This window comes from Hydra vulgaris, chromosome 13 (genome assembly GCF_038396675.1).
Source record: "Hydra vulgaris chromosome 13, alternate assembly HydraT2T_AEP".
Classification (NCBI taxonomy): domain Eukaryota; kingdom Metazoa; phylum Cnidaria; class Hydrozoa; order Anthoathecata; family Hydridae; genus Hydra; species Hydra vulgaris.
The window spans coordinates 29,144,512-29,169,011 of NC_088932.1; the positions used below are offsets into that span (position 1 = coordinate 29,144,512).

At 29.6% G+C, this 24,500-nt stretch overlaps 1 protein-coding gene across 1 annotated transcript; it reads left to right on the forward strand.

Annotated features, from left to right (window-relative positions):
• The first annotated feature begins 16,921 nt into the window (after positions 1 to 16,921).
• On the forward strand, positions 16,922 to 18,455 carry LOC136089781 (uncharacterized). The gene is made up of 4 exons (XM_065815870.1): positions 16,922 to 17,139; positions 17,477 to 18,011; positions 18,116 to 18,126; positions 18,221 to 18,455. Exons 1-4 carry the CDS (start codon positions 16,922 to 16,924, stop codon positions 18,453 to 18,455), a joined length of 999 nt encoding a protein of 332 aa, XP_065671942.1.
• The last annotated feature ends 6,045 nt before the right edge of the window (positions 18,456 to 24,500 follow it).

The following is a 24,500-nucleotide window of genomic DNA, read 5'->3' on the forward strand; positions in this document are numbered from 1 at the left end:
AAGTTGTTTCTTTTAACTTCATTAACCGAATAATCAACTTGTTGAACTATGTCTTACACGTGATTGAGACCTAATTAAGACATTGTTTTTGTAACTAAAAAATAGTTTAACCCTTTGATTAGTCAATGAAGTTATATGAAACGGTACTAACGACTATATTATTACTAAAAATAACTTTGTATATTATAAGATTTTTAAAAAAGTCTCCATAATTCTTGACACTTTTACTTTTGAACAATCAGGATATATGAACTAAAATATATTAGTTAAAAATAAAATAATTTAACACTATAATACTACAAAAATCATTGAGATTCATGGCTGCACTGATTGTAATTAGTCATTACTAGGTTCAATTAAATTTTTTCTAAATATGTTTTTGCTTGTAATTTGAGTTTGAATTTATATGATATTACGCTTTTTTTTAGCGTGTGGTTCTTTATTCAGAGACTTTAAAGAAAATAATATTACATAAATTCAAATATGGAGATAGGTAATAAGCGTTATAATGCAACAAATAATTAGTTTACAAGGTTATAATGCAACAAAAACATATGTTAACGATTACATATAACTGACTAATAGTACGTCCAAGCTCTCCGTTTCCGACGAAGTGTTCTTACATTGACCGAGATATTTTAGATATATTGACTGAGTTTTGTAGACTAACGTTTGATAACAATTTTAAGAGAAACTTTCTTGAACGATCAAGAGTGTGTTCAAAAATTTTCAAAATTTTTAAAGACTATTATTAAATAGTAAAGATGTTAATAAAAAAAATCGAAAGCGAATTTAGTCGTATGTAATTACTTAGAAGCATATGCGTATATATTATTTAAAGAATTGTAGTTTTTTTTTGTTCTAATTTTTTAATATTTCAGAGGTTTGAAAGACGTTTGGCGAATCAATTTTCTTTTAGATTCTATGATTTCTATTAGATTCTATAGATATCTATGGCGAATTAATTATCTATTAATTGTTGACAAAAATTTATCTTGGCTTCCCCATATTAAATATTTACAATCAAAAGTTAGTAAGACCATTGGCCTGATTTACCAAGTTCGTCTATATGCAAATACAAATTGTCTAAAATTAATATACTTTTTTCTAGTTCATTGTTTTATTAACTATGCTAATATTACTAATATTAACAATGCTAATATCAATATTGGGGTAGTACACAGACAACAAAACATAAAAAGATACTTAGTTTGCAAAAACATGCTTGGGGAATTATAAACGGGACAAAAAGAAGGGAACATACTAAACCTTTAATGAGAGGTATGAAAATAATGAATGTATATGAAATAAACATTTACCAGCACCTAACTTTCATGTGTGAACATATTAATAGCCTAACTCCAACTAATTTTATTTGTAAGTTTGCCAAAAATTCAAATGAAAAGAATTTCTTAAAAACAAATCAATCAAACTCCTTTAAACTGCAAAAGGAATTAAATAAATATACGGAATATTCAATAGCATTTCGAGGTCCTAAGTTATAGAACAGTTTTTAAAAAGATAATGCAAATATGGTAATATCATTAAACTCATTTAATCTTCAAGCAAAAAATACATCCTATAATCTTGCTAATTAAAAATTCAAAAAAAAATTTATTCAATTAAATTTTGCTTCTTAATCATAGTAGTTACTAATGACTTAAAATTTTTTTGCATTTATTGGAAGCTAAAACAAAAAATCTTTAAACATGCGAGGCACCGTATTATGGAGAATTTTGTTTAAAGGTGTAAAAAATTGTTAAAAGTAAAAGTTTTTTTAAAAAAAAATCAACTTGAAAACTCTTAAAACTAAAATTAAATTTTACTAAATTAAAAAGACTGTTTTTTAGAAAATTTTATTACGATCAAGATTTTCAAAATTGAACTGCTAGTTTCGAAAAAAAGTTATGAGCAAAAAACCGAGATGAATGTTTTTCGGGGGAAGAGTAAACGTCCTTATTGCTTACACTTGTGCATTACGATGAGCGCAGTTAAATTAATTAATAGTTATTAATTAATTAAAACGTAAATAAATATGATAGCCTTTGTTATCTATCTGAAAAATTTAAAACAAAATTGATTCGTATTTACATTCGTAAAACACAAACAACTTATAGTGAAAAACAATTGCAACTTGTAGTAAAACAAATCAAAAAAGGCGAAATATCACTCAGTAAAGCTTCAGAGGCATACAACATACCAAAAGCAACTTATCACACGTGTGTTCACAACAAAGTCCATATAGTAGAGCTACAACTACTGTTCTAAGTACAGCATTTGAATTTTTTCTTGTTTCAGTGCATATCAGTTTTGTTGATTGGGGATTTGGCAGAACGTTCGTAGATATCATTGCAATAGATATATGTTATTTAGTATCTACAAATCAAAGTAATCTGTTTCCGCCAAACATTATACAAGGAGGAGAATGGTATAAAAGTTTCGGGAAATGATTTAGTCATAAATTAGGCGTCTAAGTAGCATGAAGTATTTCTTCTCTCAGAGCTTCTTCTTTTACCAAGGACAAAATAAAAAGTTATTTTAATACATTTTAAAAACAATATCTTGAAGCAAATATTAACAATAACACTCCGTGAAATTTGTGGAATTTTGACGAAATTGGATTTTCAGACGATCAAGATAAACAGCATATAATTAGCAGGTTTGGTGTTAAACGCTCTTGAAAATTGTTTGGTAACAATAAAACAATTAATTACACAGTCGGTAATCGTGTCAACGCTACCGGTACAATTCTCCCACTATAAGTTGTTTACAAATCAATATCACGTCTATACAAACATTGGTGCGTAGGAGGACCACCAAACACCGTATTTAAAACATCCAAGTTGGGTTGGATGGAAAAGAAACAGTTTATTCAATAGCTTACTAAAGTATTCATACCCGCAATCAAATAAATTTTATGTAATAAGAGGCATTACACAGTAGTTACACATGTTAGTAACATTGTTGCACGTATTGGAATGGACAACAACATCAGTCTGATAAGTTTACCGGCTCATTCGTCCCACATACTTCAACCGTTAGACGTGGGTGTACATTGCCACGTTAAACAATTTTGGCGAAAATTACTTACCAAATTTTATGCTGTTGAAAATTTCAATAACTTAACAAAAGAAAGTTTCATTCAACTACAAGCAAAACGTTTTAGCTCCGGTGACGCATTTACACGAACACAAATAATCGATGGATTCCATAACATAAAGCAATTAAAGAAACGCAAGACTGACTTCAGTTAACTTTCATATGAAACTCAGCAAGTGCAACATTCAAAAAACCTGCGACAAAGACATCAAGAGGTGCAAAATGTTGCGCAGAGTTATGGAAGAAGCGTTGCTGGCTCCAAACAATATGGTACAAAAAGTTTTTCTTTGCAAGCCCTGAGTTTGTCAATTGTGTTTACCCACAAAATACAAAATTAGTGAAGAGGTTTTTTTATTTGCATGAAAAAATGCCGCGGGCCTGCTTGTCGCCATGAAACAACTTAAATTTATTTAAATTATAAATAATTTATTTTTCGTGTATTTGATTAAAATTTCGTGGTCTTGATTGTTTTGGCCTTGGCCTTAAAAAAAAACACATAAAGTTCAAGAATTAAAAGTTTTTATTCTTTATTTTTATGTATTTTTGTTTTCGGCTTTCATATAATATATGAAGGTTATGCGTAACCAAGGTTATGCGTTGAGTTCAACGAAGTCAATAAGAAAATATTCTTGTAGACATATTATGTCTACAAGAATATTTTCTTATTGACTTCGTTGAACTTAACGCATAACCTTGGTCTAATTTCACAACATGTGGTTTTATTGTCACAGCACTTGCTACCTACAGTTTTGTTAACAATTGGCTTTAATGTAAGGCAAAAATTTAAGTTTTCGGTCTTGAAATTGTTTGCGTTGGCCTTGGTCTTGAAACTCTTATACTTAGGGTTGACCTTAAAACTCTTGACTTTGGCCTAGTCCATGGCCTTGTAACATGTGGCCTTGGCCTTGCTAATTTTGGCCTTGTTAACAAATCTGGTTTTAACTAGTTTAATTTTCCCCAATTGTAAAGAGTAAATCATAAAAATTGATTTTTTTTTAAATTTTCAAAATACTTTTTCTCCATTTTTATATATTTGTGTAATGTAAAAAGTTCTCTGTAAAACAAAACAAAAAAAAACTATTAAATAATTTTTCTTAAAAAAAATAGTTAAACTTTAAGCTAAACCGTTTACTCTTACCCAAGTTTACTTTATCTTTTAATTTATAAATTATTAAACTTTTGTTTTTGATTTCTAAATCTTTGATTATTTAAATTTGCAAAATAGTAATAACGACATATAAATAATAAAAATAAATAAAATTTATCGGCCATTTCTCTTCTTTAATGAAAAATTTAATGGTTTATATATTACGCGTTAAGAAATATTGCAGACTAATATTTATAACCAAAGATTTGACATTATATCATTATATAATAAAAAATTCTAGGTCAAAAAAGTATATGACAATTTTGGCAAGTTATTTTTTTTTCTTTGAAAGATCAGATTAGTTAATCATACTAAGTATTTTATTGAAATTATCATTGATCAAAGATAAAAAAATTCAAAGTTCAAAGATGAAAAAAAATTCAACTAAATTTTTTTTTTAAATTTGCTTGCAATTAAATGTCACAGTACAATTATATAGGCCATATATATCGTGTTACAATTAAAATAGTTACAACATTTACCAACATAATTAAAATAAGGAAAAGCACACACCGAATCTGCAACATCCAGGTTTAAATTTTCCTTCTGTAAAATCTTCGATGTTTCATTAAAATGACAAAGAATATCATTCCAGAAAATTGTCAGAAAAACAATCTCAAAAGTGTTCATTTTCGTGATGAGATTTTGAGCATCATTTTGAGTTTCTTTTGACTGACTTATGTATTTGATCAAAAATTCAAGTGCTTTTTTAATCTCATCATAACTGTCATGCAGACAAGTCACAGCATCTGCACGTGCTGACCATCGAGTTCCAGAAAGCTGTTTGACAATTTTTTTGCCTTTGCCAACAAAAGACAGAAGCACTTGCCAACGATGAGTTGATGCAGAAAAAAGTTGTAGAGGCATTGAACACAGTCAAAAAAAATAATTGCTTCTAAACAACATCCAGCTGCACTGTTGCCAACCAGATTTAAAGAATGTCCAGCACAAGGAATAAACAATGCTGATTCACTTTTGTCTTTAATCCTCTTTTGTAGGCCTGAGTACTGTCCTGCCATATTTGATGCATTATTGTATGACTGCCCACGACAGTCAGATATTGAAATTTCATTTTCTTGTAAAAAATTCAAAACCACTGTTTCTAAATGTTCAGCTCCATGCCCGTGAATGGGAACAAATTGCAAAAAACGCTCAACTGGTGCCAAGTCTTTAACATATCGAACTGTAAAAGTTAATTGATCTACATGTGACAAGTCTGGAGTTGAGTCAACGCTGATTGAGTAGTATTTTGCTTTTTTTAATTCAGAAATTATTTCGCTCAAAACTTTATTTCCCATTAGGCATATAAACTCCACACAGATATTGGCGGAGAGGTAAGAAGTATTACCTTTTCCAGAATTTCCATGTTTTTTCATGTGTTCATGTAGGAATGGGTCAAACTGGCTAAGTAACTCAAGAGTTCTTAAATAATTACCATTTTGCTCTGAACCAATGGTTTCATTGTTTCCACGAAATGGCAATCTTCTTGATGACAAGAACTTTACAATTGCAACAATTCTTTTCAGCACATTTTGCCAGTACAATTGTTCGTTATGTAACTGTTTTAATAATACAGAGTCAAGCTGGCCACTTTCTCTCTGCCGACTGGAGTAAGTAAGCATATTTTTGTGATGTTCAGAACCATTCTCGTGTCCAGATATACATTTTAAGGCATTTTTCCAGTCATCAAATCCAGTTGTGGAAAAATTAGAGTGTTTGCTGGAGAATAAGGTACAAGCAAAGCAAAAAACAGAACCTGTTGAAGGTGAGTATAATAGCCATTCACGATTGACAAATTCGCCATTGTGTAGTTCACGTCTAAAGCAAGATTTTGATAAGTACCTTTTTTGTCCGCAACTCAACCTTTCCGAATTTTTGAAGCTCCCATCATTGTTCTGGCACATGGACGGGCCATTAGAAATCCAAAATGATTGAGCTTCTTGGGATAACTGATGCCACAATGCTGGGTCAGTTTCTTGAGTAGTTTTTGTTGTTGCGTTTGGATAAGTTTTAATTTGATTTGATTCTGGCTCCTGTGCTGGTTCTGGCTTCTGTACTGGTTCTGGCACCTGTGCTGGTTCTGACTCTTGCTCTGGTTCTGGCTCCTGCTCTGGTTCTGGCTCCTGTTCTGGTTCCAGTTCCTGTTGAATTTCTAGAGTTTCATTTGGCAACAAAGCACTATCAATGCTTACGAAATTTGAAGTTGGACAAAGAAATACATCTTCGGACACAACAGGCTTTGACTTTTGTACCAAAAGAAATGATGTCAAAGGAAGATATTTTGAAATGTCTTCTTTTGCTTTAGCGGCTTTTTCCTCTTTGCAGCACCACTTTGATAAGTCCGATTAGACATGTTAAATGACTTTTTTTCAAAACAGATGTTTTAAGTTGATCACAGCAATTTCAAATTCAATCTAATGGGATATTTTAAGTGCTTGTATTTAACACTTCTTATCGGAAAATTTATGTTTATTTTCGGACGCATGCATGCATTTTTGCTTATCAAGAAAAAAAAAATTCCCTAGGGGGCCCCCAAACTGAAAAACTGATACTTTTCTAAAAATAATTAAAAAAAATCTTATCAAGAAAAAAATTATTCCCGAGGGGCCCCCAAACTATGATCAGAAAAATTAGAAATATAATTTTTTATTTATATAAATTTGAAAAAAAATCCAGACACATTTTGGGGGCCCCTAAAAATCGGGGGCCCTAGGCTGCAGCCTACCTAGCCTATGCGTTAAGACGGCACTGCGTACATGATGTTTATAAAGTTGAAGTTTTATTCCGATCATTTATATATATCAAGAAAAGTAGGGGTCCGAGGATTGACCCCTGAGGAACAACGCAGGCAGATACAATTGTTTTGATTACCGTCGTTACTAATTACAAATTGTTTTCATATTTTAAATAGCTTCTAAACCATTATAAATAAGTACCTTTAATTCCGTAGTATTTATGCTTTTGAAGTAAAATGTGATGATCTACTGTGTCGAAAGCTTTTGATAGGTCATTGAAAATGCCTAACATGTCTAACGTTTTTTCAAAAGATGCACACACTGGATTTTTGCATTTTTGTTTGTTGAAAAATAAATTATTTTTGTTGAGATGTTTGTATATTCTATTGCACAATATTCTTTCTAAAATATTAGAAAATACTGAAAAAACAGAAATGGGAAGATAGAAGATAGTATTTGATCTGTCACTTTTTTTTAAGATAGAAGTAACTTTAGCAACTTTTAATTGCTCTGGAAATATTGCTTGATTAAAGGAAGCTTTAAAAACTTGAAAAAAAGAACATATTTTAATATATCGAAACAATCTACAATTAAATTTACATTAATTTCATTTGCTCTTGTTGAATTATTTCTTTTCACAGAATTCAAAGCTACTTCAAGTTCTTTAAAAGAAAATTCAGAAGTTAACTCATCAAAACAAATGCAATTATACAAAGGTACACTCAGTAAAGTTTCCATACTTCCATGTAGTTATTGCAGATTTTACGCAGAATATATTTCAAAATTAACCAAAAAAGTTATCTTTATTAGACCCGTCGCAAATAAATGTGTTCATGAAAATTTTATGTGCTTCTGAAACAAATGAAACTAACTTTTCAAGAAGGTTTTAAAATCCGGTATATTTACACACAAAATTTCTATCAATTTGTTTTGAACACTTAGTATGAGTTGATTGAAGTTTGAGTAAGGTTTTAATTTGTTTGTTTCTTACAAAAATATGAGTTTATCCAATCGACAAATTGCAAAAAAAAAATCAATGAATAATTTTATATTAAAAAAATCAGTGAATAATTTTAAAAACTTAGGTAAAAATTCTTACAAAAATCTCCCTAAAGGCGGAAATAAAATAATAACCAAAAAGCAATATTTTTTATTACTAAAGCAATATTTTATTATTTTATATTCCGGACGACGCGTCAGGCATCCTCCAGAGTAAAAGCAACAAGACAAATAAAGACTGAAATGAAGTTACCAGTGAACGCAAGATGTGTCCAACAAAATATGTCAAAATCATGACGAATTTGCTTCAGAAGCTAGAGATCCTTGGTTTGACGCCACCTCTGAGGAGGTTTTATAACATCAGTAAGGAAGGAGGCCTGCGCTTCTTTTTAAATGCTCTTCCGCGGTGCTCTGTGATAAGACCATAAGGATCTCTTGGGGTACCTAAAATAAAAGTTTAAAAAAAAAAGATCAAAAAAACCACGAATGACAAAAAAACATAAAAGTGCAAGACTTAAGTTTGCCAAGGACCACATGACATGAGACGCAGAATGTAAAAATGTTAATTTTTCCAAAAAAATAAATTTAACTTATATGGGCCTGATGGCAAAAGTTCGGAGTAGGGAAAGTTATGCTATGGGCCGCATTTTGTTTCTGCGGCAAAACTCCAATATATTTTATTCTTCAACCATATAAACTAAGTTTATATGGTCAAAGGTTTTATTACTACAAAAACAAATGCAAGACATTAACAAAAGACTTTTTAAAAGATGTTTTAATTGAACTTTGAAGGTTTACCTACTGAGAATTAGATTTTCAAACAAGATAATGCGTTGATTTACATAACACGAAGTCTAAAAAAGCGATCTAGGAAAAAATATTCATGTTTTAGATTAGCCATCACGTTCAACCGACTTGAACGTGATGGCTAATCTAACCAGCAAACATTCTATAGTTGAATTTCAGTGGACTTACATAGACATTTTGAGCGGACCACTGTAGTTTTCTCGTCGCTTACTTAAAAGACCATTAGTGGAAACCGCGAAAAGCGGCTTGTCGATGACTAGCCATTATTAACATGTCAGAAAATTATCAGCTTGCCATTTTGAGAAGCTGTCACTAACGGTCTACTAAGTAACCGATGAGCAAAACACTAATGAACCGCTAAAAAATGCCTATATAGTTCCACTGTAAATGCACTTAAACAATGTTTGCTGGGTATATATGGAAATTCTTGACAGTATAATATAATACAACTCACAGCACAATTAAAATGTTGGTAACATTTTGATTGTGCTGTGACATTAGTTATTGCAGTTTTTGTTTAAACTTTGTTTAAAAATGTGAAAAATAGTAAGTATGAAAAAAACTTTTTGGCATAGACAAAAGCACTGAAGGTGTAATAGTGAAACTTTACCAAACTGTTGCATAAACAATTTTGGTAAATGGAACAGAGTGGGTTGTGGATGATTTGCCCAGAACTCAAGAAAGAAGTGGAAATAGTATCTTTACCGGGTTGATCAAGTTTTGTACTCAGAAGAATGTCTTGGAACTTTTTTTTGTCTTGGAAAATACAAGGTTTGGGTCGCACTTTTTTTTCCTCAAGTTAAAGACAAATCACTTTTCGAATGTTCTTAAATAATAGGATGTACGAATCAACCAAATCTTGAGTCAAACATAGAGATGTTTTAAAATTCAATGTAGAATCAAGGGAATGGTGACAATTCCCATTTGTTAATTCCATAAACAGTAGTACCTTAAATTATATTCAGGTTTTATTCCAAATAATAAATAAACGGTGCTCATTTTTGTACTTTAATAATTTAATTTGAGTTTAATTGTTGGTTTGTGTTCATTATGTGCCACTGTGCCTAAAATTGTTGGTTTGTGTTCATTTTGTGCCACTGTGCCTAATTTATATTTTACATATTGTACTATACTAAAAATCTGTATTTTTGTTGGTCACAAGTTTTAATAAATTTTATGATTAAACTGTCCTTATTCACCTTGTTTTACTGTAGTTCTGAAATCAACCATTTTTTGTTACAGTGCACCGCCAAAGTCTATGTTACGTTACCTTTCTTCTCAATTTTGTATATATACCCAGCAAACATTCTATAGCGGAATTTCAGTGGACCTATATAGGCATTTTGAGGGGACCACTGTAATTTTGCTCATTGGTTACTTAGTGGACCATTAGTGGCAGACGCTAAAAATGGCTAGCTGTAGACTAGCCATTAATAACACGTCGGAAAATTATTGGCTTGCCATTAATAGCGGCTGCCACTAACGGTCCACTAAGTAACCGATGAACATAACTCTAATAAACCGCTAAAAAATGCCTATATAGGTCTACTGCAAATCCACTAAAACAATGTTTGCTCAGTTATAAACCCTTTTGGCTTGTTCAAAGTAGATTCCTATTTCCTCATTTTGGCTGAACATTGACCATGATTTGGGTTTTAGAACTTGCTAAGGAAATCTGTACTTTTTTTTTGAGCAAATCAATGAGTCATTTTATTTATAAACTGAACTTTTTATGTTTGTCTTTTTTTTTGTACTTTTTTAATTTTGATAGTTTAATATAATTTTAAACTCGGAATTTTTTATTGAATCTGTTGTCGATGATCATCGATGCACAGTGGACCAGGTAGTGGAAAAAATCTAAAAAACAAAGTGTTTATTATATTCAAAACCATGTAATACAGCATATTCGTAATACTCTATTACGAATATGCTGTAATACATGAGAGTGCGAATACTAAAACATTTTTAAAATAATTTTAATATCATTTTTATATAATGTACGAACATAATATTGAACACTGTTTCTATCCCCAAAGATTTGTAATAAGATTGTCATAAAGTATATAAACTTTTTATCATAGAGAAACAGTGCTATTGGGTTAAAGTGGGGCAGGTATGGGACAAGCGAGTAATTAACAATCTATTATCAAAAATTACAAATTATAAATAAATAAATTTGTAAACCACGAAATATTTATCAAAATGTTCTAGAGGTTTCTACAATATAACTACACAAAACTAATACGGGAGAAATGGGAGATTAATTAATTTTCTTTGTCTCACTTCACCCCTCAAAATGTTGTTTTTTTTTTGCGAGTACTTTTCAAAAATGAGGTTTTTACCACACGCAGGGAGACAAAGCAATGTCTACTAAATAGAGGGGGAAAATCTTGTTTTTTATAATAGATAAGATTAATTAAGGACCTCTTTTTACTTCTTCCCACTCTCCCCTACTGTTTTAAAAATTGTTCCGAGTATAATGGGATCATTTAAACACAACAAAAATCAGTTGCGATTAAATGTATAATTTTTTTTTTTTTTTTCAAAAAGCGTGAAATTTTTATTTTTAATCATAAAAGTAACTTTTAGAATTCTATGTGTATGTAAATTTGTTTCTATATTTAATTATTTAACAGTAATTTTTAAATATTTTACAGTAGTTTTTTTTTTCGAAAAAAATCTAAAATAGAGATCAACACTTCTAATACATTTATAAACTGTCTTTAAAATAACTAGGCAAAATAACAAATTTTTAACGTTTAATACTTTTATTTTGTACAAAAAGTGTTTCACAATTTAGGGAACCTAGAAGAATCTATATTAAGTGTCTAAACTAGTAAATACAATATGTATTCAACTTATTTGAATTTTAGACATTGTTTCCAATTTTCTCGTTTGGGTTTCTTTAACATTTTAAAATAATGACTTGAATTATGTTATTTGCTTCAAACAAATTTTTTTTCACTTAAGCAAAAATACACGCTATCTTGTTATTTAATTTGATACAAACTTTACCATTTGCCTAAAAAAAAAATTTTTTTGTGTTTAGTAATAATATAAAAATTTGGTACATAGCCTTATAAAAAAAATACATATAGTGTCCTCAAAAAATAAAGGGACAGTATGATTTTTTTGTTAAAAGTCATAAATCTCTATGTTGTACCGCTTATTTAAAAAAATTTATTTCTTTACTATAAAATGAGAACTACTAATGAACTATATTCTTTAATAAAAAAAACTAAATTAATTAAACTGCTGAAAATCGATTAAACCGCAGAAGCTGTATAAAACCAACATAAATGAAAAAATTGCATACATTTTTTAAGATAAAGTTAAATTGATTTAAGCACGAAATTTTTTTAAATTTTTAGCTTTTAATGTTAGATACTTAATATTAAGGGTCTGCGTCTCGGAATCGTTTTCTCGAAATGAACCGGGAAAAGCGTAATGAGACGAGAAATTTCCCGGAAAAAAATAACGAGACAGGGTAATTCCATGTCAAAAAGACAAGTCCAAATAACCCACCATCTCAGAAATACTTGATTTTTGGCACAGATGCAGTTAATAGGTCGTAAGGAGTAATCAAAAATAACTTAAAGCCAATTTCATTATTTTAAGAGTTATGGGTCTTTAAAGTTTGAGATTTTTTACATTGTTTTATTTTCTGCGCTCTTAGCAACGTTTATAGCAACACTAAAATGTTAAAGTATACACAGTTGTATTAACCATACGTTTACAAAATTTAATAGGTATAGAATCTTTTGAAGAAAGAAATCAAAAATCATTACTTAAAGTTATTAGATCTTATATTTGATAAAAAACTTTGAAATGCAAACCGGGTTTTTAACAATAATTTTTCAGTAAACATGTCTAATTTAAGATTAATTGCAGAAAAGGTATTGATCTATTCATTTTAAATCTTTACAATAATAGTTTATATATAAATACCTGTAAGAGGCAAAAATTATTTCACTGTTATTTTATGCACATATCTATTTTATTATTGTTTTATTTTTGCAATTTTATTTTTGCATTTTTATTTACCGTTTTGGTTATAATCTCCATGTAGAGATTATAACTAAAATAATTTCTCACAAAAAAATAATAATTTCTCACATAAGTATTATTATTATTACTCAAATGTTAAAACCAATTGCTCCATTTGTTTAATTAAACAAGAAACCAGAAATTCATTTTTATTTTAAACTAAATAAGTGTAATCATAGCTATGATTACACTTATTTAGTTTAAAATAAAAATGAATTTCTGGTTTCTTTTTTGATTAATTAAATGGAGCAATTGGTTCTAAAATTTGAGTTTTGATTAAAATACTCATGTGAGAAATTATTATTTATTTAATGTTGGTTTTAGAAAAATAAAATATTGAAATTAAATATTTTTGTAATGGCTAGAACATCACAATGCTCAGTTGGATTGATTTTAAAATCAAATTGTCACAAGTTTTTGTGTTAGCTCACAAAAGACCGTGCAAAGGTTAGTAAAGCTTGTCATAAATTTTTTTATAAATGTTACTTTGTCATAATTTTATCTTCTTTATGTTTCTTAATACTAGGCACATTTTATTTGATTAAGTTACATTTTTTAATTTAGCAAAATTAAAACTATTACAACAGTTTTTGAAGAAGAGTTATCAAGCTCTTTAAAAGTTCCATTGACAAAGTTGAAGTTTTCGATAATGAATATATTCTTGATTTGAAAAAAAAAAGTTGTTCAGTTCAAAAGATTGTTAGTTTTGATAAAAGATAAACTTGAAAAATGCTGTTCATTTAGGGACAAAATTCAAGTATTGACTTTGTGCCCAAAAGAATGGTCAATTGAAGCAGCTAGTGAGTATTTTGGTGTTTCAAAGTATCTAATAATAAAATCTAGATCTTTAGCAAAGAAGGAAGGAGTTCTTGCAGTTCCACAAACTAAGCGAGGTAAAATGCTGCCTGATCAAATAAATACTTTATTAAAAAATTTTTATGAAGATGGTGAAAACTCTCTCCAGATGCCTGGTCAAAAAGTGTTTGTTAAGTCCATATGCAAAAGAGTTATTTGTCTCATTTAAAATTCTATATCCACATGTAAAGTTAGGTTTTTCCAAGTTTTGTGTTTTAAGACCTAAAATGGTGTGTTTTGCCAAATTCATCAGGAACCCATTCTGTGTGCATTTGTATCTACCATCAAAACATGAAGTTAATTCTCCTACCCATTAAAATTGATTACCATGAACTATATAAATTTTTTGTTTGTCCAAAAAATACATCCAAATTAGAAGAAAAGCTATTCATATATTTCTAAATGCCAATCTAAATATTTAAAAAATCTTAAAGAAGAACTGCCATCAAAAAATGCAATAATTCTTGGAGATTTTGCAGAAAACTATAGTTTTGTTGTGCAGGATGAAGTACAGGTTTCCATTGGAATAATCTTCAGTGCACACTTCATCCAGTAGTTGTGTACTATAAAGAAAATCATTATATCAGATGATAACAATCATGATGTACCAATGGTTTACGAGGTACAAAAATCACTTCTCAATAATCTGAAGCAAAAGAAACCCAGCATTGTAAACATGATCTACTTTTCTGATGGCTGTTCATCTCGATATGAAAACTGCAAAAACATTTTTAACCTATATCAGCATAAATCAGACTTTAAAATAGAGGCAAAATGGGTTTTCTTTGCAACCAGCCATGGAAAAGCAACCTTGTGATGGTATAGGAGGAACAGTTAAACGGCTTGAAGCTAATGCTAGTTTGCAGAGAATTTCTACAAATCAAATATTGAACTCACGTGATATGTTTACATATTGCACTAACAACATCAAAGGAATAAACTTTATTTTTATTTCAAGTGAAAGTTTGGTTGAAACAAGATTATTACAATCTGATTGATTTAAAAATGTAAAAACAATACCAGGAACAAGAGACTTTCATTAGTTTAATCCTGTATGTCAAAATGAAGTTAAGATGAGATACTGCAGTGATGACACTATGCCTAGTTTGACTTACATGTTTAAAAATTGTGTGATGCAAGGTGATGTGCAAAGTTGATGTAAAATTTAAAATTATGTACCAACATGGCCCTTGAATCTTGAAAGACATTTGCTTGCTTCTTTTTATCAATTATTACTCAGAATCGACAGTTTGTGTATGTCTATGATATGTATATGACAATATATTTCATTTGTTAAAAAAAGATTACCTAATTTTGTTTTGCTTTACAGTTCAAAGAAAAACAAAAAAATATTTATAGTTCACTAATTTGTATAAAGATTTGTCAATTCATAAAAACATGGAATTCAAAGAGTTAATGCGTTTTGATTTTTAAAATTGAGTTTATTTATGTACATGCATGTCATGGATATTGCAGTTTTACACCTAAGTAAGTAGCTCTGAGTGAATATACCTGTTTTTAATATTTAAATATTTTTAATTGAGTTCATTAAATATGCATATTGTAGTTTTACACATAAGTGAGAACTCTTACTTTCTGGTTGTGCCTTAACGTAAATACCAATCAATCTTCTGTCCGATCTCAATATACTTTCAATCAAAAATAAAAATTAAATTTTTTAGATTAGTAAGTCAAAAAACAGCTCAGTTTTTTTTTTTTTAGGTATTTATATATACTTTAAGAATATGAAGTTTGGAAATATAGAGATCATAACCTTTACTGTAATTTTTCTTAAAGTAAGCATGTTTACTTTTAAATTTTATTAAAAACGCCGATTTACTTTTATTGATTTATTAATAAATATAAAAAATTATTATTTCTGAGTATAATTTTATGGTTTAGCATCTAATAATATGTGGAAAATTTTAAATTATGAAATAATATAGTTAATGTAACAACGTATGTATCGACATTTACTTAGTTTTGAATTTCAAACTAGCATAACTTCTAAAATATTCCCATTTGTTTAAAACAACTTTGGGAAATTCTCTTTAGCATAGTTAAGTATCTTTGTTGCAAAAATTAAGTCGTTTAGAGATAGTGGGTTCTTTTTTTGAATTTTGGTTTTTGTTTTGACATGGAATTACCCGACAAAGGAAACGATTATCCCGGAATAAAGTTATAAATCGGGACATTTTTTCTCGGAATTTAAAAACTGTGTCCCGGATAATTACGAAACATTACGAGACAGATCAATTATATTAACTAGATATCTAACTTGCGCTTTCGCAGTGAAGAAAATTTTTTGCTAATCAAGTTTGTTTTGCCAGCCAGAAATGATGCAATCATAAAAACAAAACTTTTTCTTATGGAATTTTTTTGAAGTTAGACATCGAGTTAATATATATTATTGAGACATAGATATGTATATCTATCTGTCTCAATGATATATATTAATGCCATAACGATTCGAGACGTGGCATAGCGATATGAGACATTCTTTTAAGATACGTGACAAAATAAGAAATGCCACAACAATTCGAGACAAACGAGACATTCCGAACGCGTAGATTAAGGATTAACAAGTTAAATCCTTGATTATTATTGGGCAGATTTGGCTACATTTGGCTGCCAAGACAACTAGGCAGTAACATTAAGGGTCAGACTTGGCGATGTATGGCTGGCATAATAAATTTGCTGTTAAAAAAAATGCAAATCATTCACAACAAAAACAATGGCAATTACAAAAGTTTTTCAATAACCAAAAAGTTTAAACTTATATAATATAACTCTTTTTATATATTAGTGAAATTTAATGCTAAAAGCATTAAAGTGTCTTTCTTGGACCATCTGTGCACTAAAGCAGGTAAAAACTTTTGATATTTTTTGATAATACAAGAAAAACAGAGACATCAAATAATATTAGACATACCAACTTTGAATGTTATGCATATTTTAATAAAAAAAAAAATAATTTTGTTAAATTAGTGAATTACTAAATTAGTATAGTAAAGTTGAATTGTCGTTAGTTGAATTGTCCTAACTTTTTAAGACCCGAGTAACATAGTTTCATTTTTCGGGAAATGGCAAAGTTATACCAGTACTCTCTGGAGAGTGGGCACGTCAACATATAGCTCCTGGATTTTAATTTATTCTTTAAATTTTTAGTGAGACTTTTATATCCGGCGCTGTCTGAGTATAGTCAAAGTCAAATTGTCAATCAGTCTGCAAGATGCCACAAAGCAAAGGTCATATCTGGAAATTTTATGAGGAGCAAAAAACAGGCGAAACCCATGATGACCGTGGTATAAGCCAGGCCAATGGTCGGTGCAAACCTTGTGGCAATATTTACACATTCAATGATGGTAGCACATCTGGCATACGTAAGCACCTACTTCGTGCCCATCCTCGTGAGTTTAAAGAGCTGGAGAAACATAAAGCCGCCCACAAGTGAGATTCTGATTTGGCCTTGGACAAACTTGAAAATATCTATAATGAAGATGAAACTAACGAGCCACAAAGAGGTGAGTTAAAACTGTAAAATGAAGTTGCTTGTTGCAACTTTATTTTAAAAAGATATTGTAATAATTTTTTTAAACTCTTTATTGAAATAAAGGTTTTTGGGTAGTGTCTTTTTAATCCCTAAAGAAAAAACCTCTTTTTATGACTTATTTTGATAATTTAATACTCAATTTATACACCAAATTAATAAATTAGCAATCAGTCCCACACAAATTTTTTTCTTACCTCAGCATAACGAGACTTAGCAACACTAAACTATTTTAAGATTTTTTCCAGGCGAAAAATCTCCTCAAGTTCTCAACCGCTCCATTAAGAAAAGACGACTTTCCATGCCAGATTGTCTTATTGAGCGCAAGTCAAGCCAGGCAAGACTGAGTCAGTGTTTCAAGTGCAAATCTACAGATCCAAAGCAACTTCGAGGTGACTTGGAAATTATGAAACTTCTGGCTAGGATAAATCTTCTATTCAGCTTTGTTGTGGCAAGACCTTTCAAGGAGTTTATACACTACTTAGATCCAAAGCTGAAAATCAAGGCTGCCACAACTTATTCTAGGTACAAGCTGCCTTTGTTGTATGACAATGTCAAGATGGCTGAGGATAAAGTTTTGGAAACTGATCTACTGGAAAGTTCACGAATGGCTTCAAGCATTGACATTTGGACTTCAAGGAACTTTGATCCATACCACTCATTGTCTGTTCATTACATTGACAAGGAGTGGACACTGAACAAGGTTGTTGTTTCTGTCAGTCCGTTCAGTGAGAAGCACACAGCAGACACACAATGCCAAAAAGATCGACAAGTTAGTTAAATTACAACATGTACTTTTTTACATGAGTTAAGTTAATTGTGTTCAACAGTTAAAGTGATATACCTGATCTCGCCATTATGCACGTTTATAATCAGTGCAAAGGAAAGTTAGTTATTTTAGTGTTTGTATTAGACATAAATTACCATACTGTGACAATACTAGATAATTTAGTTTGCTGTAATTTTTTGTTACTTTTTTAGGGTTGTTGCCGATCTACCTGCATTAGGAACTGTTTCAGTTGTCGTAACTCATGACAATGCTGCCAATGTCAAAGCTGCAATTCCAAAATGCACCTTTATTGACGAATCTTTGCTTTGTGTAGACCAGACCTTGAATTTGGCCATCAAGTACACTGTCGATGCCACCACGACAGTAGACCATGCAACCACTCGTGCCCAAAGGCTAGCAGAAAAGACGCACAAGAGTCACGAATGAAAGAATCAAGCCCGAAATTGCAGCTATGAACAGGGACATTCGTCTTGCCATGGAAACCGATTCAAAGGAAAATGTATCAGAGTTGGTCTACAAAAAGTTCATCACTGCCAACAACACTCGCTGGAATCCTACATACATGTGGGTGCAGAGTGTCTTTGACATGAAAAAACCTCTTTTGGCAATTAAAGCAAGGCCAGGTATTGAACCAGCAGATGTTGCATCTCTTGTGCCCTTTGAATTGGAGTTTAAAATCTTTGAGGAACTATTGCCTACTCTCAAATTGTTAGCAAAGACATTTGAGAGACTTAGTGCAGATAAAAAGCCGACTCTACACATTGTTGTTGGTGGTTTCCACAATTTGCAGCACCACATCAACAGGATTGAAGGATGATTTGTCAGACACAAGTAAACCTTTTTTAAGAACTTTTTCAGCCAAGCTTGATAAAAGGTTTCCCAATGCTGGCGCTCATACCATGTTTCTTGGTGTTGGTCATCTCCTCAACCCTTACCACAAAGGTGTGGTATCCAAAAAATTTGGAACCTTTGATAAAACCTACAAGTACTTGGTTAAAAACCACACCAATCATCATGAATGGCTCAACAAAATCATGGATAAACCAACAGCCACTGAAAACTTGGAGGAGGAAACAGATTCGTTGGCTCAAGACGTGATTGAATTTCATTCTCAACATACAGTAATTTCGGACAAGTCCGACATTGCCAAGGAATGGGATGTCTACAAGAATATGCATCCCTGGCCATGGAAAGAGGCCAAGGAAAATGTTCTTGGGTTTTGGAAATAACATGAAATGACATTACCTCTTTTGGCTGAAGCAGCACGGCGTTACCTGGCAATTCCAGCATCTTCAACCACTTCCGAGCGGGCCTTCCCTGCAGGAGGAAACATAGTCACACACAAAAGGACCAAGCTTCAGCTGGAAAATGTTGACAATTTGCTCTATATCCAACAGAACTATGACTTTGTTCAAATCAAGTCCTGCAAACTGACTTTCCTTTTGCTTTTAGTAAAATCTTAAATTTTGCCACTTCTATTTATTGTTTCTATGTTTTTTGTTTTAACTTTAAACTTTTAAATTTTTTTCAAACTGAAATTTTGCTCAGTTTAAAAAAATTTTGTAAATTTCCTTCCAGATTTGTTGTTAATTTTTCATATTTACTTGATTAAAAAAATTGTATATTATTTTATTTAAATTAAATTTTTTAGCAATTTTATATAGGTAGGAAAATATAATTAAATAGAAAAAATGGCAAAGTTAGATGCTTTTGGTTCTACTTCTACAAAAGTTCAACCATTTATTAGGTATAAGGCATTCTTACTTTTAGTATCTTAGCATTTAATTTTAACTGTATCATTTGTTTATCAGTTAAACTCATATTTACCAATTTATGAAAAAACATTTTTCAGACTTTAATAAAAGTCGAATAATTTAAATACATAATTCAGATTGGTTTTTGAAAAGTATTTCCAAAGACGTTGGATGTGTTAAATCTACAATTCAAAGAGTTATATCTAGATTTAATTCTCAAAATTTAATTAGCAGAAATTCAGGGTCGGGAAGAAAGGGAAAAATAACAGAAAGAGAAGATCGATTGATTGTGAGGTAAGTGGTAAAGAATCGCAGGGTATCAGTGAGTCAGATAAAGCAATATTTAAAACCTTGAACACTTATGTAATGAAACAATTGTTGCAAGAATAAAGGTAGGTGAAAAGTTTTCTTCAGGGTGGCAAACAATAAAGTTATTTATAAACAAGAAAAACTGTGTTAAGCGATTAAATTAGTGCTAAGATCACTTGAACTGGACTTTAGATCAATGGATGCGTTTCATATGAACTGATGAGCCACCATTTGTGCAACAATATAGTAGCCATGAAAGAATCTAGAAAAAAAGGCTAACCATATAATCCAGAGTGCATACGTGTCAAAATAATCATGGTATGGGGTGCATGGAGTGGGAATTCTGAACAGAGTTGTCACAGTAAAACATGACAAAAAAAATCATGTTTATAATAATTAAAGACTGCTTAAATTTCTATTGAGTTGTAGCAAGGGAAAATGTAATTGTATAAAGTATTCTACATTAAACAACAGGCCTCGGCGGGAGTAAATGAGTGCGAGAGCGGAGAAAAGCTCTCCTAAAACCAACATGGCGAGCCATGCGAGCTGCTCTTCTAAACTGCTTTTTACAAGAGCTTTTGGTTATTGCACAAACTAACTGTTTATTTATATAAAAATTGCTTACTAAATACAAAATTTAGTTTTATACTAGTTACTGGCATATGTTTGTAACGTTAATGTTACAATAATATACACATAACAAGAGTCATTTATGTTTGTAACGTTAATGTTACAATAATATACACATAACAAGAGTCATTTATTGCGCCGTGAAAAAATACTTTAGACGTAAAATTTTTTTAACTTTGCAAAAACCGTGCCTGTTTATTATCCAATGAATTAAATTTTTTTGACTTTGCGTTTTTCATTTTAGTTACAATAATAATTAAACTTTTGAGAGAAAAAAATACTTTTGTGAGAGCTGTAAGTTGCTCCCGTAAACTGTTTTAGGGGAGTGTGGGCGAGGCCTGTTAAACAACACCGAGGCCTGTTAAACAACACAGATGTAAAAAATTAGAAACCATACTCAATTTTACCATTCTTTTTTTAAAAGAAATTAATTTTTCAATTTTAGTTGATTTTTACCAAATCTGTAGATTTGTTATAAGTCCAATAGTTTTATAAATTTTTAATTTATTTTTAATGACAGATATAATGTAATAGAAGTTATTATTTTTATTGATTTTTACCAAATTTATTGATTTTTACCAAATATTTTATTGATTTTTACCAAATCTGTAGATTTGTTATAAGTCCAATAGTTTTATAAATTTTTAATTTATTTTTAATGACAGATATAATGTAATAGAAGTTATTATTAGACGTATTTGAAATGAAGGTAAAAATATATGAGAAAAGATTGATTATTTTTACTTTTTTTATAAAAACTATGCTGTCTCATTTTTTTTTTGAGGACACTGTATAAATTTTCCTAATGAAGTACCTTTTTTTTTTTATCAATATAATTCTTTTTTTTTTTTTAACTTTTTGTTTTAGGTGCCCCAAGAAGACTCGGTCTTGACACAATTTGACACAAAAAATTTAAAGACACAATTTCATCACAACTTACGTCAAGCTAATTAGAAGATCAATATATTAGTGTGCTGATAACCGAATTAAACATATCTATCAATTTAAATGATGATTTTGTTCTAGTTATAAAAAAGCTCATTTAGAATTTGTTTACAAATGTCGATCAAAACTTAGCAAAAAATATTTTTGAAATAAAAGCAAGTTTTTAACCTGCCAATCATTTTGAATTAATAATAAAGTGTTATCTTTAATTATTCAGTAAACTAGCGAACAGTCATTACAAACAGTCGATTTAAATGTTTATTGCTTAAATGAAAAATCATATGGGAGACAGTGTCAGAAATACGGAGATATGTCCTAACAAAGTAAACGTCGGCAGGCATTCATATTGGCAGTAAACCATGATCATGATAAAACCTTACAAGCAGCAGAAATGGGATTAAAAAAGAATAAGTTGCTGTACGTATAAAAAGAATTTTTTATTACAATTGCCTTAGCTACTTTGGCAAAAATCAGTTATTGACCTGGACATCGCCGGTTGTGGTTTAGAAGTCATGTTTTCAATTTAATTTCGTCATTTTCAATTTTTGTAAACGGAACTCTCAGGTCTAAATTTTCCAACCGTAGAAGAGACCGTAATATTTTAAATTATTAAAAACTCTTTTAAAAAAAAAGGAAGATAAAAATAATGCTAATAATGATAAATAATGATGACGAAAATTATAATGAATTAGATGAGAATGAGGAAGTTTTAACGATAATAAAGAGGAACCAATAAACATAAATGAAATAAGTAATTTAAGTAATTACATTATTGAACCATATGAAAAAAAAAGTACTGATTTGCCATTTCATTATTTATACATTTTATTATTGTTCTGATTTCGATTTTACTAAGACTTTATTCTACATTATTTTTACTTTTTGATTTGATGAAATTATTATTTACATTAACTTGCAAAATAGGAACAAATATTTTAATCTTATATAAAAAATAAATATAAAAAAGTTTTAAATATTTATTTAAGTCTTGGTTTTAAATAAATTATTTTTTTAAGTTTGAAATATAGTTAATCAAGAATTTATTTAAAAAAAAATTTATTTACCAAAAAACTATATAAAGGATGTTCGTTAAACTCAGGAAAAATTTAAATATTTTTACAGTATATGCGAGTTTCTAATTTCAAGCTTAAGGCTTTTTAAATTTCTCACCTTTACAATTATTTAATCAAATCGCTACAATTATCAAATAATTAGTCTTCAGTATCTTATAAATTTAATAAGATACTGAAGACTAACTAATTGATAATTGCAGTGATTTGATTAAGTAATTGTAACGGTAAAAACGTTAAAAAGCCTTAAGCTTGAAAATTTAACGTAGACACTACAAGCAAATTGAAATTAGCCAAATTTAAATTAGGCTGTTCAATATATGGACTTTAAATCAGTTTTGAAATTTCAAGTTTTTAGACTTATTTACTTCTAGTTTTGCAATGCATTGTGATGTAAATTTATTTCCTAGAAATTTGAAGTTTATATTATAAACTTCTAATTAAAAATTTTACACTATAAACTTCAGATTTCCTGACAAATAAATTTTACATCACAATGCGTTACAAAACAATAAGTAAATAAGTCTTAAAACTTGAAATTTCAAAATTGATTTAAAGTCCAAATAATAAATAGTCGCAGCTAATTTTATTTAAATAGTATTGAATAACCTTTATACTTCCTTAACATCATTAATTCCAACTTTAATATACATTTGGTTGAAATCAAATACTTTTGATTTTTAAGTACTTATGGTTAATTCTTTTTTTTTTTTTTTTCTTTTAACGGAAACATTAATATAATTAAAAAATATCTATTTTAAATAATAACTGTTAGATGTGTTTAATAAAACTAAAGAACAATTTAATGACTATATTCATTAAACAAATATCTTGAAGTTAAATCGGTCTTTTTATAAAAGCGTAAAATGTCGTTAATTTTGAACTCAAAAATATATCATAAAGGATACATGGTCGCAGCAGGGTTTTTTTTTTGAACAATAACTGTGATTTAGTAATTGCAAAAGTTATAACGTAAAACAATCTTCGAGTGACATTTAGAACGAGGAAGGAGTTGAAATTTCGACAAAAACACCTTTAAAATACCAACAATTCTAAGAGATGTTATAAATTAATTACAAATATATAACTAAAGCTTATATTTTTTTAGTTATAAGTTAATATGTTAATTTAGAATAAAAATAGTCTGAAGTATTTTTATTATTAAAAGGTTATATAGATTTTGAGGATAATTATTTTTGAAAAAAAAATTAGCTTTAATTTGACATTTTTAAACCCATCCGTAAAATACGGGTCTTTTACCAAACCTAGCACTTCAATACATATCTATTCCACACCGATTATTTATATACTCGTTCCTTATTTACTTCAATATTTTTTAGTAAAATAATTTATTCTGAAAAAAACATTCAAGAGCAAAAAATTTAACATTTGCACCTTTTGCCGCATACGTAGAGCTTATAAGATACTTATAATTAGGTTTGATAGCTCTGATAGCTCAGTGGTTAAGTGCGCTATCATCAGTTTTATTTTGGGGGGAGTTTAAGACCTCTACTCAGCGTAATAAATTTTGAAATTTTTTCAATCTTGCTTATATATTTATAGCAAAAAAATAATAATATAGCAAAAAAGATTTCTAAAATTTTAATAAGTTTTCTCATCTTTTAGATATATTATACTCGATTATCTCTATATAATGCTTGCAAACTTACCGTATGCTAAAGACGTTTACACTTACAAACGATTGTACGTAACACTATACAAATGGAACTAAGAAGATCTTAGACCACTAAAACATAGAGAGA

Excerpts from the sequence above, each read along its gene's own strand:
- LOC136089781 (XM_065815870.1), top strand. The coding sequence starts at position 16,922 with ATGCCACAAAGCAAAGGTCATATCTGGAAATTTTATGAGGAGCAAAAA. Across the intron at positions 17,140-17,476 it reads AAACATAAAGCCGCCCACAA|ATTTTTTCCAGGCGAAAAAT; the intron begins GTGAGATTCTGA and ends AACTATTTTAAG.